General features: G+C 43.7%; 1 protein-coding gene across 1 annotated transcript in view; it reads left to right on the top strand.

The window, feature by feature from the left end:
• The window catches only part of tpo (thyroid peroxidase), a 36,936-nt gene extending 28,881 nt beyond the window's left edge, over window positions 1–8,055 (top strand). Inside the window, exons 8-10 of the mRNA XM_075448624.1 lie at window positions 6,942–7,179; window positions 7,249–7,457; window positions 7,536–8,055. Coding sequence (XP_075304739.1) covers window positions 6,942–7,179; window positions 7,249–7,457; window positions 7,536–7,726 — 638 coding nt within the window. The 3' untranslated portion in view covers window positions 7,727–8,055. The remainder of the gene's footprint in view (window positions 1–6,941; window positions 7,180–7,248; window positions 7,458–7,535) is intronic.
• The last annotated feature ends 7,297 nt before the right edge of the window (window positions 8,056–15,352 follow it).

Here is a 15,352-nt window from a genome sequence, read left to right as displayed (position 1 = left end):
TTGTGGTGAAGAGGGAGCTGAGCCGGAAGGAGAAGCTTTCAGGTTGCTGCTCCATCTTTGTTCCAACCCTCACCTGTGCTCACATATCTGGGTAGAGACCCAAAGAAGGAGGTCGTGGATACGAGCGGCTGAAATGAGTTTCCTTCAGAGGGGGGTGGGGCTCAGCCTTAGAGAAAGTGGGAGGAGCTCCACCGTCCAGGGGGAGGAGCTTCACCATTCGGAGGAAGCTGGGAGTAGAGCCGCTGCTGCTCCTCATAGAAAGGAGTCAGCTGAGGTGGTTCACCTGGTTCGGATGCCTCCTGGGAGGAGGCCCCGGGTCAGAACCAGAACTCTCTGGAGGGATTATACATCCCATCTGGCCTGGGAACACCTCGGGATCCTAAAGGGGAGCTGGAGAGGGATGTCTGGGTTTCCCTGCTGGACCTGTTGCCTCCACAACCCGACCTCGGACAAGAGGAAGATGATGGATGGATTTATTGAAAATCTGATCCGGAACCGGCAAGTTTCTTTTAATTAATCATTTTATTATCAGGCGGAAAAAAACCCTTCATTTTGTTCAAAAGTAGGACAGGAAGTCTTAACGAATCAGCCTCCCAAAAACTGGAGCTGAAGTGGAGAAGCTTCAACTAATAACCTCTTCCAGCACAAACGGCTGTTCTGTCCAACCAGCATTTAGCGTCACCGTAACGATCAAACTCACCCGATGACTCATCGGTCATGTGGAAACCTTTTTATGTAACATGTTTTACTTTGGATTTTCTCAGCATGTAACAGAAAACGCACTCGGGTACAAACTTTAGACCAAATGATTTAAAAAAGCAAACGGCTCAGAGGCTATAACTGTGACTTATTCTGATGAGCTTCCTCTTTTCTGTGAGATGAAGTCATATCAACGCAAACACCTGCGCATTATTCATCCAGGACTTTGCACTCGTAAAGCTTTCCCGTCTGTTCCTGGCAGTGATGGTGTGAACAGTTTCAGTTCTTAACTTATGACTCTAATTAATGCTCCCATGCAGATAAAAGCTGCGTCACTGTAAGTGCTCAATGAAGACGGAATAGGTCCTTTGTTTGTTGTGACATCTACGGAGACGCACTTTGTTTCTTTTGGCTTATTAAAACAAAAGATGATAATGTTTGCTGCTCATTTCCCGTCACTGACAGGTTCACACACCTCTCAGCATCAGCGTCCCTCCTGAACTGTCTCTAACACATTGTTTTCCTTTTTTATTTCTCATGGATAAAATTCCGAAGATAATCCATTAAGCAGAGTCTAAATGCTTTTTATCAAATGGACAACAAAGGACAGGTGTTCCCGAGTTTCTTTGCTGTTCACTCTGAATTCCATTTATTCATTAGAAGTATTCAATAAGATTAAATTGAGAGGGAGGGGGTGAAATATTTGTGATAAAAATGTTAACAGCCATTTAAAGGTGACATTCTGTCCTTTTTAACGATTTAACACAGTTTTCTGAGGTTTTATTGAGTTGTATGGTCGAAATGCCTGTTGGTTTAAGCACAGTGGCTCTCCTCTGAGCCCTGTTTTAACACTTGTCCTGAAAACATGATCTTTGGATGAGTAAGGTGAGGTCAGCAGCTACAACAGCTGGACATCTGCTGTGTGATTTAATGCAGTAACACACACATAATGAAGCTGTTCCTCCAGTCACACCAAAAACACTCCAGCTCTACATACAGATACTGATAGTTCCTCTGTTGATCCAAGAGGGAAATAGTTTAGCAGTGTAGCTGTAAGCTAGCAGCAGATGCTAGCCGGAGCCGGAGATGTACGCAGCGTAACTCGTAGTAATGTATGTGTACCGTTAATTACTGCGTTTAAACACTTTAGATATATTAACCTCATTAAACAGTTGTACTTGGAGACCTCCATCTTTATCAGAAACAGGCCGATAATGTAACGTTAGCACAGCGAGAGTGAGGAGAGGACCGGTGTTGTGTTGGAAACACACCTTATCCACACAGCTACAGGTTGATGAGTTACAGAGCGGAACCGTTCAGCTAGAAAGCTTCAGCTAACAAAGTAATGTGGGAACAATAATGTTCATCTTTCAGAAAGGAGCAGCAATAACTCCTTAGAAGCTGGTGTACGTCATCTTTATTAGCTAAGCTGTTAGCGTTAGCTGCTGCTAAAGGAGAAAATAACAGCAATAACTCCTTAGAAGCTGGTGTACGTCACCTTCATTAGCTAAGCTGTTAGCGTTAGCTGCTGCTAAAGGAGAAAATAACAGCAATAACTCCTTAGAAGCTGGTGTACGTCACCTTCATTAGCTAAGCTGTTAGCGTTAGCTGCTGCTAAAGGAACAGCAATAACTCCTTAGAAGCTGGTGTACGTCACCTTCATTAGCTAAGCTGTTAGCGTTAGCTGCTGCTAAAGGAGAAAATAACTCAATAAATAAACCATGAGGAGTTATTTCTCAGATGCTTCCATTTCCCTGCTCTGAAGTTCAGGCTCTGAGAGTTGGAACTGATCCCTCTTTGTGGCTCAGCTTCTTCAGTCCAGCGTTGAACTGGACCAAGTTGTTAAAACAGTGGGATGAAAAGTGGCTGCTGCACATCCACAGTCTTTAGCTAACTCTGCTGGAACATTAGCCTCAGATAGAGTTTATCCACTGGGCTCTGATATCCTCTGAGGCTGCTGCTGGATGGAAGATGCATGCTCCTCAGAGCAGCTGACAGCAGAACATTTCCACCAGGAGCTGGCTTCATCCGGTCAGCAGGGTGGATGTGAGTGGGCGGGGCTTAACAGGGGAGGCGGAGTCAACTTGAGGAGTGACGTACTTTAGAAATGAAAATCAGAACGGTTCGTTAGATGAGAAACTAAATAAATACCAGAGTTGTGTTTTACACCTGATGGTGACTTCAGACGCCCTGATATCTGCTCCCAGGAACAGGAAGAAGGATTTTTACACATTATGTCACCTGTAAACACATTCATAAAGTCATCCCACTATCACCTTGAAACATAGCCAGAATTAAAGGATTTCTGTCTTGGCAAGTTGCAGCTTCAACTCATCCAGAGAGCTGCTGTCAGAGTTTCCACTTAAATCCCAACACAGGCCTCCTGTGTGTCACAAAGCACCAAAGAGTCTCACATTTACTCGTATGTTACGGAGCATTCAGAGCTTTGGGTAATCTGGGTTCAACACTAAGCAGGTAACACTCCAGACAACAAGCTTCCTGAAGCCCTGAGGTATTAAAAGCAGAGCTTCAAACATTCACGTTTGCTTCATTTTTCTAAAAGATTAAAAATGTAACTTCTTTTGACTGTAACATCATTTTATTCGCTTGACTTTTCCCCTTTTTTTTGTATTGTTTTGAATCTTTTTCTATCACTCCGACACAGTTTGAGCCCCCCTTGTTTCGAAGTGGTGCTGTGTGAATAAACTATTCCAGTTCTTTCCCACAGCGAAGTCTTTAACTGCTCTTGTTTTACACTTCTTCATGAGAGGGAAAAGCTTTTCGAGGCTGCGCGGGGGGAAATGTCTGACACCTGATGTGACCTGAAGACTACTCATGTGAACATAAAAGATCTAATCGCGCTGACCTTGGAAGAAGCTTACAGGCTTCTGTAGCCCATCTCTGTTTGAAGCCTGATGTTAGTAATAACACCTGAATCTGCGGGTCAGGTGAACCTGAGGGCTTTAAGTCTGAGACTCGTTTACTGGAGAAAAATGATGCAATTAATGGGTTTTTAGCCTCAGATTTATGGACTTTTCTTATTTTCTGAGCTGCACCTGAACACATTTATATCATATGTGGTGTTTGGATCCTTCAGCTCTGAGGGTAGAAAATTACAGGAATTATAGATGAAAACGGGTAAACATGGTTCAGCAAGTCGAAATGCTTTACAGAGAGATGCAGACTAAAAGTGTCACAAGACTATAATTAGTCTGAACAAGTCTGAAATATGATCATCCTGTAGGGAACAGAGTAAAGAAAAGATGCTAATTGCTTTTCCACTTTCTGTCATTTAGTTCAGTTTATTTACATAATGCCAACAAATGTCATGTCAAATCACCTCAAAGGGTCCAATTCATTGTTATACAATCATAATCCAATCTAACAAATTCATTAAATGTCAAATAAGTCAAATTTATACGGAGTCATTTAAAAAAACGTAGCCCAGCTAAGGAAACCAAACTTCTCTCTGATCCAATCTCCCGTCCTGAGCGTGCCTGAGGCGACTGTGGAGAGGAACGACTCCCTTTGAACAGGAAGAAACCTCTGGCAGAACCAGAACCAGGAAGGGCGGTCATCTGCCTGGACCAGCTGGGGCTGAGAGGACAGAAAAGAGGGGACAACAAGCACCGTAACACCAGGCCAGGGACACCTGCTGAGAGAGAGAAACACAAGTTAATGACAACAATGATGTCACATGTACATGGAGAGGTGCATCATGGGAGCTCCCTCAGCAGTCTGGGCCTATAGCAGCAGAACTATGGGATGTTTCAGGGTCACCTGAGCCATCCCTAACTATAAGCTTTATCAGAAAGGAAAGTTTTAAGCCTGATCTTAAAGGTAGAGAGGGGCCTGATAACTGAAGCCAAACTGGCAGCTGGTTCCACAGAGAGGGGCCTGATAACTGAAGGCTCTGCCTCCAAAACTGGCAGCTGGTTCCTCAGAGAGGGGCCTGATAACTGAAGGCTCTGCCTCCCAAACTGGCAGCTGGTTCCACAGAGAGGGGCCTGATAACTGAAGGCTCTGCCTCCCAAACTGGCAGCTGGTTCCTCAGAGAGGGGCCTGATAACTGAAGGCTCTGCCTCCCAAACTGGCAGCTGGTTCCTCAGAGAGGGGCCTGATAACTGAAGGCTCTGCCTCCCAAACTGGCAGCTGGTTCCACAGAGAGGGGCCTGATAACTGAAGGCTCTGCCTCCCAAACTGGCAGCTGGTTCCTCAGAGAGGGGCCTGATAACTGAAGGCTCTGCCTCCCAAACTGGCAGCTGGTTCCACAGAGAGGGGCCTGATAACTGAAGGCTCTGCCTCCCAAACTGGCAGCTGGTTCCACAGAGAGGGGCCTGATAACTGAAGGCTCTGCCTCCCAAACTGGCAGCTGGTTCCACAGAGAGGGGCCTGATAACTGAAGGCTCTGCCTCCCGAACTGGCAGCTGGTTCCACAGAGAGGGGCCTGATAACTGAAGGCTCTGCCTCCCAAACTGGCAGCTGGTTCCACAGAGAGGGGCCTGATAACTGAAGGCTCTGCCTCCCAAACTGGCAGCTGGTTCCACAGAGAGGGGCCTGATAACTGAAGGCTCTGCCTTCCAAACTGGCAGCTGGTTCCACAGAGAGGGGCCTGATAACTGAAGGCTCTGCCTCCCAAACTGGCAGCTGGTTCCCCAGAGAGGGGCCTGATAACTGAAGGCTCTGCCTCCCAAACTGGCAGCTGGTTCCTCAGAGAGGGGCCTGATAACTGAAGGCTCTGCCTCCCAAACTGGCAGCTGGTTCCACAGAGAGGGGCCTGATAACTGAAGGCTCTGCCTCCCAAACTGGCAGCTGGTTCCACAGAGAGGGGCCTGATAACTGAAGGCTCTGCCTCCCAAACTGGCAGCTGGTTCCACAGAGAGGGGCCTGATAACTGAAGGCTCTGCCTCCCAAACTGGCAGCTGGTTCCACAGAGAGGGGCCTGATAACTGAAGGCTCTGCCTCCCAAACTGGCAGCTGGTTCCACAGAGAGGGGCCTGATAACTGAAGGCTCTGCCTCCCAAACTGGCAGCTGGTTCCACAGAGAGGGGCCTGATAACTGAAGGCTCTGCCTCCTCCCAAACTGGCAGCTGGTCCCACAGAGAGGGGCCTGATAACTGAACGCTCTGCCTCCCAAACTGGCAGCTGGTTCCACAGAGAGGGGCCTGATAACTGAAGGCTCTGCCTCCCAAACTGGCAGCTGGTTCCACAGAGAGGGGCCTGATAACTGAAGGCTCTGCCTCCCAAACTGGCAGCTGGTTCCACAGAGAGGGGCCTGATAACTGAAGGCTCTGCCTCCCAAACTGGCAGCTGGTTCCACAGAGAGGGGCCTGATAACTGAAGGCTCTGCCTCCCAAACTGGCAGCTGGTTCCACAGAGAGGGGCCTGATAACTGAAGGCTCTGCCTCCCAAACTGGCAGCTGGTTCCACAGAGAGGGGCCTGATAACTGAAGGCTCTGCCTCCCAAACTGGCAGCTGGTTCCACAGAGAGGGGCCTGATAACTGAAGGCTCTGCCTCCCAAACTGGCAGCTGGTTCCACAGAGAGGGGCCTGATAACTGAAGGCTCTGCCTCCCAAACTGGCAGCTGGTTCCACAGAGAGGGGCCTGATAACTGAAGGCTCTGCCTCCCAAACTGGCAGCTGGTTCCACAGAGAGGGGCCTGATAACTGAAGGCTCTGCCTCCTCCCAAACTGGCAGCTGGTCCCACAGAGAGGGGCCTGATAACTGAACGCTCTGCCTCCCAAACTGGAAGCTAGTTCCACAGAGAGGGGCCTGATAACTGAAGGCTCTGCCTCCCAAACTGGCAGCTGGTTCCACAGAGAGGGGCCTGATAACTGAAGGCTCTGCCTCCCAAACTGGCAGCTGGTTCCACAGAGAGGGGCCTGATAACTGAAGGCTCTGCCTCCCAAACTGGCAGCTGGTTCCACAGAGAGGGGCCTGATAACTGAAGGCTCTGCCTCCCAAACTGGCAGCTGGTTCCACAGAGAGGGGCCTGATAACTGAAGGCTCTGCCTCCCAAACTGGCAGCTGGTCCCACAGAGAGGGGCCTGATAACTGAAGGCTCTGCCTCCCAAACTGGGCAGCTGGTTCCACAGAGAGGGGCCTGATAACTGAAGGCTCTTTAAGATGTGATGGAGCTCGGTCATTAAAAACTTTATATGTGAGGATTTATTATTTTTTTTATCAGATCTGGTTTCATTCCTTGAAATGTGAATTAAATTGTGCTTAAATAACTCTTCAGGGTATAACGAGTGGAGAGGATTCTGCGGACTGAGGCGCGTTGTAACGTTGGAAGATCTCACGGAGGTCGTGGGGGACGGCAGCGTCGCCGAGAAGATCCTGAAATTATACAAACACGCCGACAACATCGACGTCTGGCTCGGAGGACTCGTTGAAAACTTCTCGCCGGGCTCAAGAACCGGTCCGCTCTTCGCTTGTTTGATCGGAAAGCAGATGAAGGCGCTCCGAGACGGTGACAGGTACCGTTTAGTTTAAAGAAGCCGGATACCCGGCAGGAACACGTTCAGCTGACGGGTTTTATTTTCCAGGTTTTGGTGGGAAGCCGACGGCGTTTTCACGAAGCAGCAGAAGGTCGAGCTTCTGAAAGGATCCGTGTCTCGTGTCGTCTGTGACAACAGCGACATACAGGAAGTCCCTGCGGATTCTTTCAGATTCAGGAAGTATCCCGCCGATTATGTCAGCTGCAGTGAGACGCCGGCGATAAATCTGGAGGCCTGGAGAGAAGAGAAGAGCCACGGTGAGCCTGATGAACCTTCTGTTCCTCCCTTTTGTTCCACAACACATTCAACTGGAAAACTTTATCACTTAATTCCAGACTTACAACGGTGCGGATCTCCGAGACGAATAAAGAATGGGGATTATATATTAGCCTGGAAATCTGGGAAGCTAACGGCTCTGTACTCCTGTTACCATGGTTTCAAATTAAAGGGTGCAGCTGAAACGGTTTGTGGGGGGAATCGGTGGAGTGTGGAGCCCCCTCACTGTACAGGTGGGTGGATGTTTTAATGTTTTAGTGTGAAGCAGTTTAACACGAGTGAGGAATTTGTTCTGTTTGCTGCTTCATTCTGTGTCCTCGCTGAATGAAATGCTGGACTCTGAAACACTGAACAGAGTCCATCATTCTTTGAGCCGCTCAGACCTCCATCAGCAGTCTGAGTGGAGCTTTACTGCCACCTGCTGGTCAAACAGGTTTCTCCTGAACAGGCTCCAAATGGTTTCACCCATCAGGCAGAGTCGGTTTCTCAGGTCCATCCACACATTTCAGGTCAGGTGACTTTATTTTTTTAGCTGCAGGTGGATTTAATTTGCAGCCGGACAGAAAACATCGACACAACAACATAAAATCTACTAAAACATGTTGGAAATCCCAACTAATGATAAAAGGAACAAACTCTAAAAACAATAAAATCATCGTCAGTCAATAACATCAAATAAACTACATAAAACACCTGAAAAAGAAGCTGTTTTTGTAGAATAGAAATAGAAATAGAATAGAAAATAGAATAGAAAAATACTTTATTCATCCCCCAATGGGGGAAATTCAAATTAGTCAAGTAGCTCAAAAGAATTATAAATATTTACAATGATTGTATATTAACAACAACAACAACAATAATAATACCAATTCTAGTAAAAATACTACTACTAACTAATAATAATAATAATAAATGACTAAATAAACAAATAAATAAAAAAATCAATCAATCGATTTGCGAAGAACTCAGCAGTCACTGTTAAAAAGCCTTCTGGCTGTGGGAACAAAGGACCTTCTGACCTTCTTGTACCGCTTTGTTCTGAGTTTTGGGGCCAAATTTTCAGGGAAACTGACGAGGAAGTGAGTGAAATAAAAAGCTGTATCAGTGCTAACGCTGAGCCCGCTGAGCTGCTGTCCCTCTTCCTAACTGATGATTTCTGGACTCTGAGAACAGATGAAACTAACACTGAAGCCAGAATCAGGATCTGATCCTTACTGACGTTCCTTTTACTCATTTTCTGTTGTTTTTATGTGGATAAAATGACCAAAAAAACACGAAAAAGATCCTAACTTGGAACAGCTTTGTTTATCGTCGTGAAAAAGATAAAAAAAAAGAAGAAAACCAAGTGGAATGTGTTCAAAGTCCAATGTGTGGTAGAAGTTGTGGAATCCAAAGCGCTGCCACCTTTTAGTGATGTCATCGGTGATGTCACCACATGCAAATGAGATGATTAAATTCACCGCCTTCATAAACTTTGGGTCCCACTCTGTGTTTTTCCCATTTACAGCATCCTTTTATCTCTGGCCAGTTTTAAGCTGCAGCCTTTAGAAATCTGGTTAAAACGGGAACTTTTCCTTTAATGAACCTTCAGATCTGAAAGGGTTAAAGTTTCCTTCAAAGCTACAAACAAACAAAATATTTCAGGTTGTTCCCTTAAAGGTCGTTTTAGTGCAGTTGAGATTAAAAGCCCCGCCCACAGCACATGCCAGGTGGGCAGAAACACCTGTTATCACCCTTTAATGTCTGATTAATTCATTTCTTTTTCGTGGCTTTAACAAAAAAGGATGAACTTTCATTCAGCTCGTCTCAGCATCTCAGAATCTATTGTTCCTGAAATCTTCCTAATTTAGATTTTACATTAAGTTCTAAGATTAAACGAATCCTTTTTGTGTGTTTTCATTGATCTGAAACGAGCTTTTTTCTTCCACAGATTATTAACAAAGCAGCAGATCCAGAAACCAAACCAAACGTCACCATAACTGCTGTTTTTCTGTGTGATTCTTTGTATTTAAGGTCTCTTATTTCCAAATATAAACCTTTCAGGAAGACTTTTCTCTTACTGATCACAGTAAGTTTTCCATGACTCTGACTTTAGTCTTTTTAATGACATTTTTAACCAAGTTTTACATTGATTTTTACTTTTTTTATACGGAAAAAAGTAAAAAACAGTTCTATTTAGTTTTATATTTCACCAAAGGTTTTACTGAAACAAACAGAACAATATGAAGACATCTGATTATAATCTGGCCAATTGACTCGTGTGTTTTCACCTGTTGTTAAAAGCACAGAAAAGAATAAAGAAGTTCCTGACAAAGTTGCTCCACCGGTCTTACTTGTGTCGTTTGAGAGCTGAATTACGACTGTAACAGTGTGATGTGCCCACATGTCGAACTGAAGTACAACTCGAGGAGCCTTGGGATTGAAAGGATCGTAAAAATGTTGGTGCATCTCTTCAGAAGCTTGAGCGTAATGCTGATCCGAGCTTAAAAGAATCTCTCCAGCAGTTATAAACTGTTTTAAAGTGTCCCATCTGAGCACATTTTACACCGACTCGGTCTTTGTTTAAGGTCAGTGGACGTGAAGCTACATAAACCATCTATAAAAGTTCATTTAGGGATGTCAAGCTATAGCAAAGTCTGTATGATGCTGTGTTACTTTTTCAAAATGTCATATTTTTTACCCCAATCGTTGGTTTAAAAAAAGCACTGATTGTTGTATTATCTCTCCAAGGAAATGAAGTTTAAGAGTCACTGAAAGAAACCTCCAACAGACTTTAAAGTTTTGGGTAATTTAGTAAATCTTCTCTATAAGTACTGTCAAAGATTGACAATAAAAAGATGATATCAGCTGCCAAATTTCACTCAGTGAGCACGAGACCGAGGCTTTTTAAGTTATTGGCCGTGATTTTAAAGTTTTCAGTGTTGGAACATAATTGGGAAGGAGTGACTTAAGGTGGTAATAAAACTCAGTCCAGGCTGGTTTAAGGCGGTATTTCTGTTATCGTAGATCAAATCAAACACGTTTAATCTCATCGTGAGTCTTTAGTCTTATTTTATGCAGATTGAGTCGTTCTGCGTTTTCAACCAACCAAACAGGAAGCAGTGGGAGCTGTGGCTGAGAGTAACCATGGCGATAAGGCTAAAAAAAAAAAACATACGTAAACTAACTGCTGAATGGAAACAGCACGAATGTCTCCACGATCTGCACCTAAACATGCAGCTGTGGCTGAAAGCTGCTGTTCTGTCCAAACTTTGCGTTCGTTAGCATTTAGCGTCGCCGTAACGATCAAACTCACCGATGACTCATCGGTCACATGTTTGATTTTAACTGTGGCGGAGGATTCGGGGAACTAAAACTCTTTTATGTAACATGTTTTACTTTGGATTTTCTCAGCATGTAACAGAAAACACACTCAGGTACAAACTTTAGACCAAATGATTTAAAAAAGCAAACAGCTCAGAGGCTATAACTGTGACTTATTCTGATGAGCTTCCTCTTTTCTGTGAGATGAAGTCATATCAACGCAAACACCTGCGCATTATTCATCCAGGACTTTGCACTCGTAAAGCTTTCCCGTCTGTTCCTGGCAGTGATGGTGTGAACAGTTTCAGTCCTTAACTTATGACTCTAATTAATGCTCCCATGCAGATAAAAGCTGCGTCACTGTAAGTGCTCAATGAAGACGGAATAGGTCCTTTGTTTGTTGTGACATCTACGGAGACGCACTTTGTTTCTTTTGGCTTATTAAAACAAAAGATGATAATGTTTGCTGCTCATTTCCCGTCACTGACAGGTTCACACACCTCTCAGCATCAGCGTCCCTCCTGAACTGTCTCTAACACATTGTTTTCCTTTTTTATTTCTCACTGAAAGCTGCTGATCGGTCGACTTCATCGTTGTTAAGAATATCCTCCAGGTGCATGATGGGAAATAAACCCAGAATAATGTAGCTGCAAATGGTGACCCTGTAATATAAGATCTGGAGTCTTTGTTAAATCTCCAGCAGCCATAAACCCCGACTTAAAATGGTGTTCAAGGTATTTTTCAAACTTTTTAAAACGTTGTCACCTGTCTGTCTGTGTCTCTGGTACTGATGAGATTTGTGGATATTTTCCATCTTAATCTCCAGGATCTAATAAACAGTTTGATTACATCCTCATAACAATCAATCATTGATTCTGAGCTTTTTAAACTCGTTCCTAACATTTTCTTCTTCAGGTTTAATAAATTAGTGACATCATAAATGGAACACAGCCAAAGTTATTTGCTGTTACTTCCTCTTCCTTATATATTATACATTATATTATACAGGCTGGTTCTGAGGAGGTTATATTATCGGGGCTGTAAAAAATGATCCGGGGTTACATTCAGAGTAGCCTTTAAATGTGTGAGATTCATTTAAGAAGCTCCTCGTTCACGTGCTTCTGTACCAGCCTTAAGGATCTTTAGGAGTTCTGCTCCCTTTGGTATTTGAACTGCTCTGAGGTCGTTTTCTGAGTCCTCTCGCTTCATTCTGAAGTATTTGACGGTATCGGTTACCTTCGTGGCTCCTCCATTTCAGCCGAGCCGACTTTACAAAGATAAATGAGTCCGAGTCGTGAAATCATGCCACCGCTCCGCCAGCCAAGTGCCAAACTTTCTCCTTTTAGCCGTTTTAACATGTTGGAGCGTCTGAAACGGGAAGATTTAATGATTAAGGGAGATGTTTTTACCTCAGTTCAAGCCTTTCTTTGCCTGAATATTAGCATTTATAGATGGAAGTAACCAAAATGTTTTCTTTATTAAAGCTAATTCACATTCATGTGCACACTCTGTGTGTACATGTATGTGTGAGAGTATATGTGTTTGTTTGGGTTCATAGTTGTATGCAGATATGTGTATTTGTTTGATGTTGAGTAGATGGATGGTCAGCAGCCATCACCTAAACTTATTTTATGGTTGTTGTTGTTCTTTTTCCATTTCTTTTTTGCTTGGACAAAATAAGTTTGCTTCTTTCTGCCCCCTTTCATTCAGCATTTGCATTATTGTTTCTTTTTTTTGTTTGTTTTTGTTTTAACTTTTGATGAATCAAACTAAACTAAAACTAAACTAATAATCCAGTGTTTTGCTCATCTCAAACATGTAAAATATTGACGTGAATCTGATGGCAGCAACGCGTCTCAACATGAGCTCAGTTACCATTTTGTCCTTGAAGTTGAAGAGTTTTCTTCGTACAAACATATAATTTATGCCTCCTAAGACGAATCTGTGCAGTTCAGAGGAGATTATCTGTGACGCCAACAGTAAAGGTGGCGAATAGTTTCAAGGAAACACGAGCTGATAAGGTGTGAAGATGTTGGCAGAGCTTCAACAGTCAAAATAAAGACGCGTCTGAAGAAAATAAAGGAAAAAATCAGGTAACCAAGTATGTCGTCTGACCTGAAATCTGCCAACATGACGGGTTCAAGAGAAATCTGAGGCTGGCACGAGATAAGGGAGAAGCTTCTCCGTGTTGTTTAGATTTAACTGTTTAATTTAACAGGAAATGATTTAAGTGGAGTCGGTTTTAACTGTCTGACAGTTTATCAGGTACCGGCTGCAGTGTTTGATGCAAAAAGAGGCCCCAAAGGGCCCCAAAGGGCCCCAAAGGGCCCCAAAGGGCCCTGTGCACGTGGGTGTAAACCAGAGAGATCTCAGATATTTGACCTGCCTGTGAGTCGTCGTTGGAAAAATGCCGTTCGCCTGCGAGGGGAAAGGTTAAGGAAGGCCGTGTTTGTTCAGTCGTTTGATCCCTTTTGTTGGACGATTTATTTGGAGCGTATTAAACAAAAGTAAAGGATCATTTCACGGAGCGCAGACCTGCCACAACTGGAGCAATTTAATGTTGAATGTATCATTGTTTTCTGCTGATTTCTCCTTTTCTTTCCCGTATTTTCCCTTTGCTTTTGGTTATCTTCTGGCTTTCTGTTCTTCTCCCTTTCATCTTCCTCATCTTGTTTCAGTGATATTCAGATCTTTGGTTCTCCTGCTTGTTACCTCGTACCTGCAGCTGCTCCACATTTTGTCTGTTGTATGAACAGAGGTGACGTCTAAAACCTGACCTGGAGGAAAAAGCCTGGCTTACGTGCACAGAACGAGTCGATTAGATCAAATGTCAGAATCATTTTTATAACCCATTAGAGCCCTACTTATACAGAAAATTACATCTAATTATTTAAAAAAGAAAATATGCATCATATCATACATTCAATAGATTCAACACCAACTTATTCTAAGAAAAACTGAATAATTGGAAACTTGTATCTGTTTTTAGAGCTTTTAGTTGAAGTGTTTCATGTATTTTATTGATGTTTGTTTGGGTTAATAATAACAACACTTCAGGTAAACTCCCTGCAAATGAAAACATTTCTTCTAATGGAAAATAAATACAACTTAAAGGGGTCTTTTAAAACATATTTCTCAATAAAATAATAAAAATGGGATTATTTCTGTTCTATAATAAACTTTTAACATTTTTCACCGTAAACTTCGGCACTATTTTATGGTCCCAAACGTGATGGTGGCAGCTTCAGCTCCAAGTGGCTGTTTGGGCCTAAATGATGAGTCCTTAGAGTAAAAAGAACACAAACGAGTCTGTGAATTTCAAACCTTTCAGCACTGACTGAACTGAAAAATGGTGACGATAAGTAGCCATCAACATAACCTCCATTATCCTCCGTCACATCGTCACAGTACGATAAACAGCGCTCTCCAAACAACACATAAGTTTACTCGTTGGACACATTTACGACCCCGAATGACGCCGGGCATCGGTAGCAAGGACACGTAAAAATGCTTTAAACTTACAGTAGCTGCTCTCCAATAAAAGCCTGCACACATTCTTTCCCTGCAGGGAGCTGAGAGGCTTTTAATGGCGTCTAAGTGCCCTCTTCAACGTGACGTCAATCGTGTGTATGGCTGTGCATGTGCAGGGTCACAACTGTAGGATGGAGCCAAAGGTTCGCACACTTCTCCAGCTCCACCTGGATCCTTCACTCAGCTTCCTTAAACTCAACTTAAAGGTTTAATCACCTCAGAACCAACCAGCCAACCCTCGGATGGTTCTCAGCAGCCCACACCTCTGCACCACACCCAGATTCCATCTCTCGGGATGTCAAAAGAACTCCACAAACCGTGTCGGTCTGAGGCATCCCTAAAGATAACATCTGCAGTCAGATACCTGAAAAGCACAGGGCAACGCAGGCTGTCAGCTCTGACACGCAGCGGCTGGTGAGGACATCAGCAGATTATCTAAAGACGTCAGGAAATCATACTTTGAACAGGGCTGGGCAACGATTAAACTGTTTAATCTAATTAATCACATGATTTCCCTGATTAATCACGATTAATTGCATTTGTATGCAGAATCCAAAAATGACTCCAAAAGTAGCGTATAGCTTTTAGCATTTAGTTTTATTTTAAATGTGCTGCCATATGAATGAAAGTGCCATAACATTTGTTGTGCAAACACACTTTTAACATCAGCATCTTTCTGTAGTTTTTATGTAGAAGCCTCGCTCCACTGTCTGTTTCCGTGAATGACTTGCTGCTATCAGTTGTGTGTTTTGCCTTTAAGTGATATTTTAGACTGGAACTACTACGCTGAGAAGACAATTCAACTTGGCAGAGTTTACAGATGACTTTGGTTCTGTCGACTCCGCCGTCTGGAAGAACTTTAAAATGAAAATGGCCGAGTAAAAGTTCCGTACCCTTCTCCATGTTTGGTGGATCCGCCGATTACTTTCTTTTCCTGTTCCGCAGCAGACAGCAGCAGACTTTTACAGAATAAAAGCCTGTGAGCAACAGACTTTTACAAAATAAAAGCCTGTGAGCAGCAGACTTTTACAATAATAAAATA

Source organism: Odontesthes bonariensis, chromosome 17, assembly GCF_027942865.1.
Source record: "Odontesthes bonariensis isolate fOdoBon6 chromosome 17, fOdoBon6.hap1, whole genome shotgun sequence".
In the NCBI taxonomy this organism is placed as follows: Eukaryota; Metazoa; Chordata; class Actinopteri; order Atheriniformes; family Atherinopsidae; genus Odontesthes; species Odontesthes bonariensis.
The sequence above is the reverse complement of the archived record's forward strand: the minus strand, read 5'-3'. Positions and strand labels throughout refer to the sequence as shown.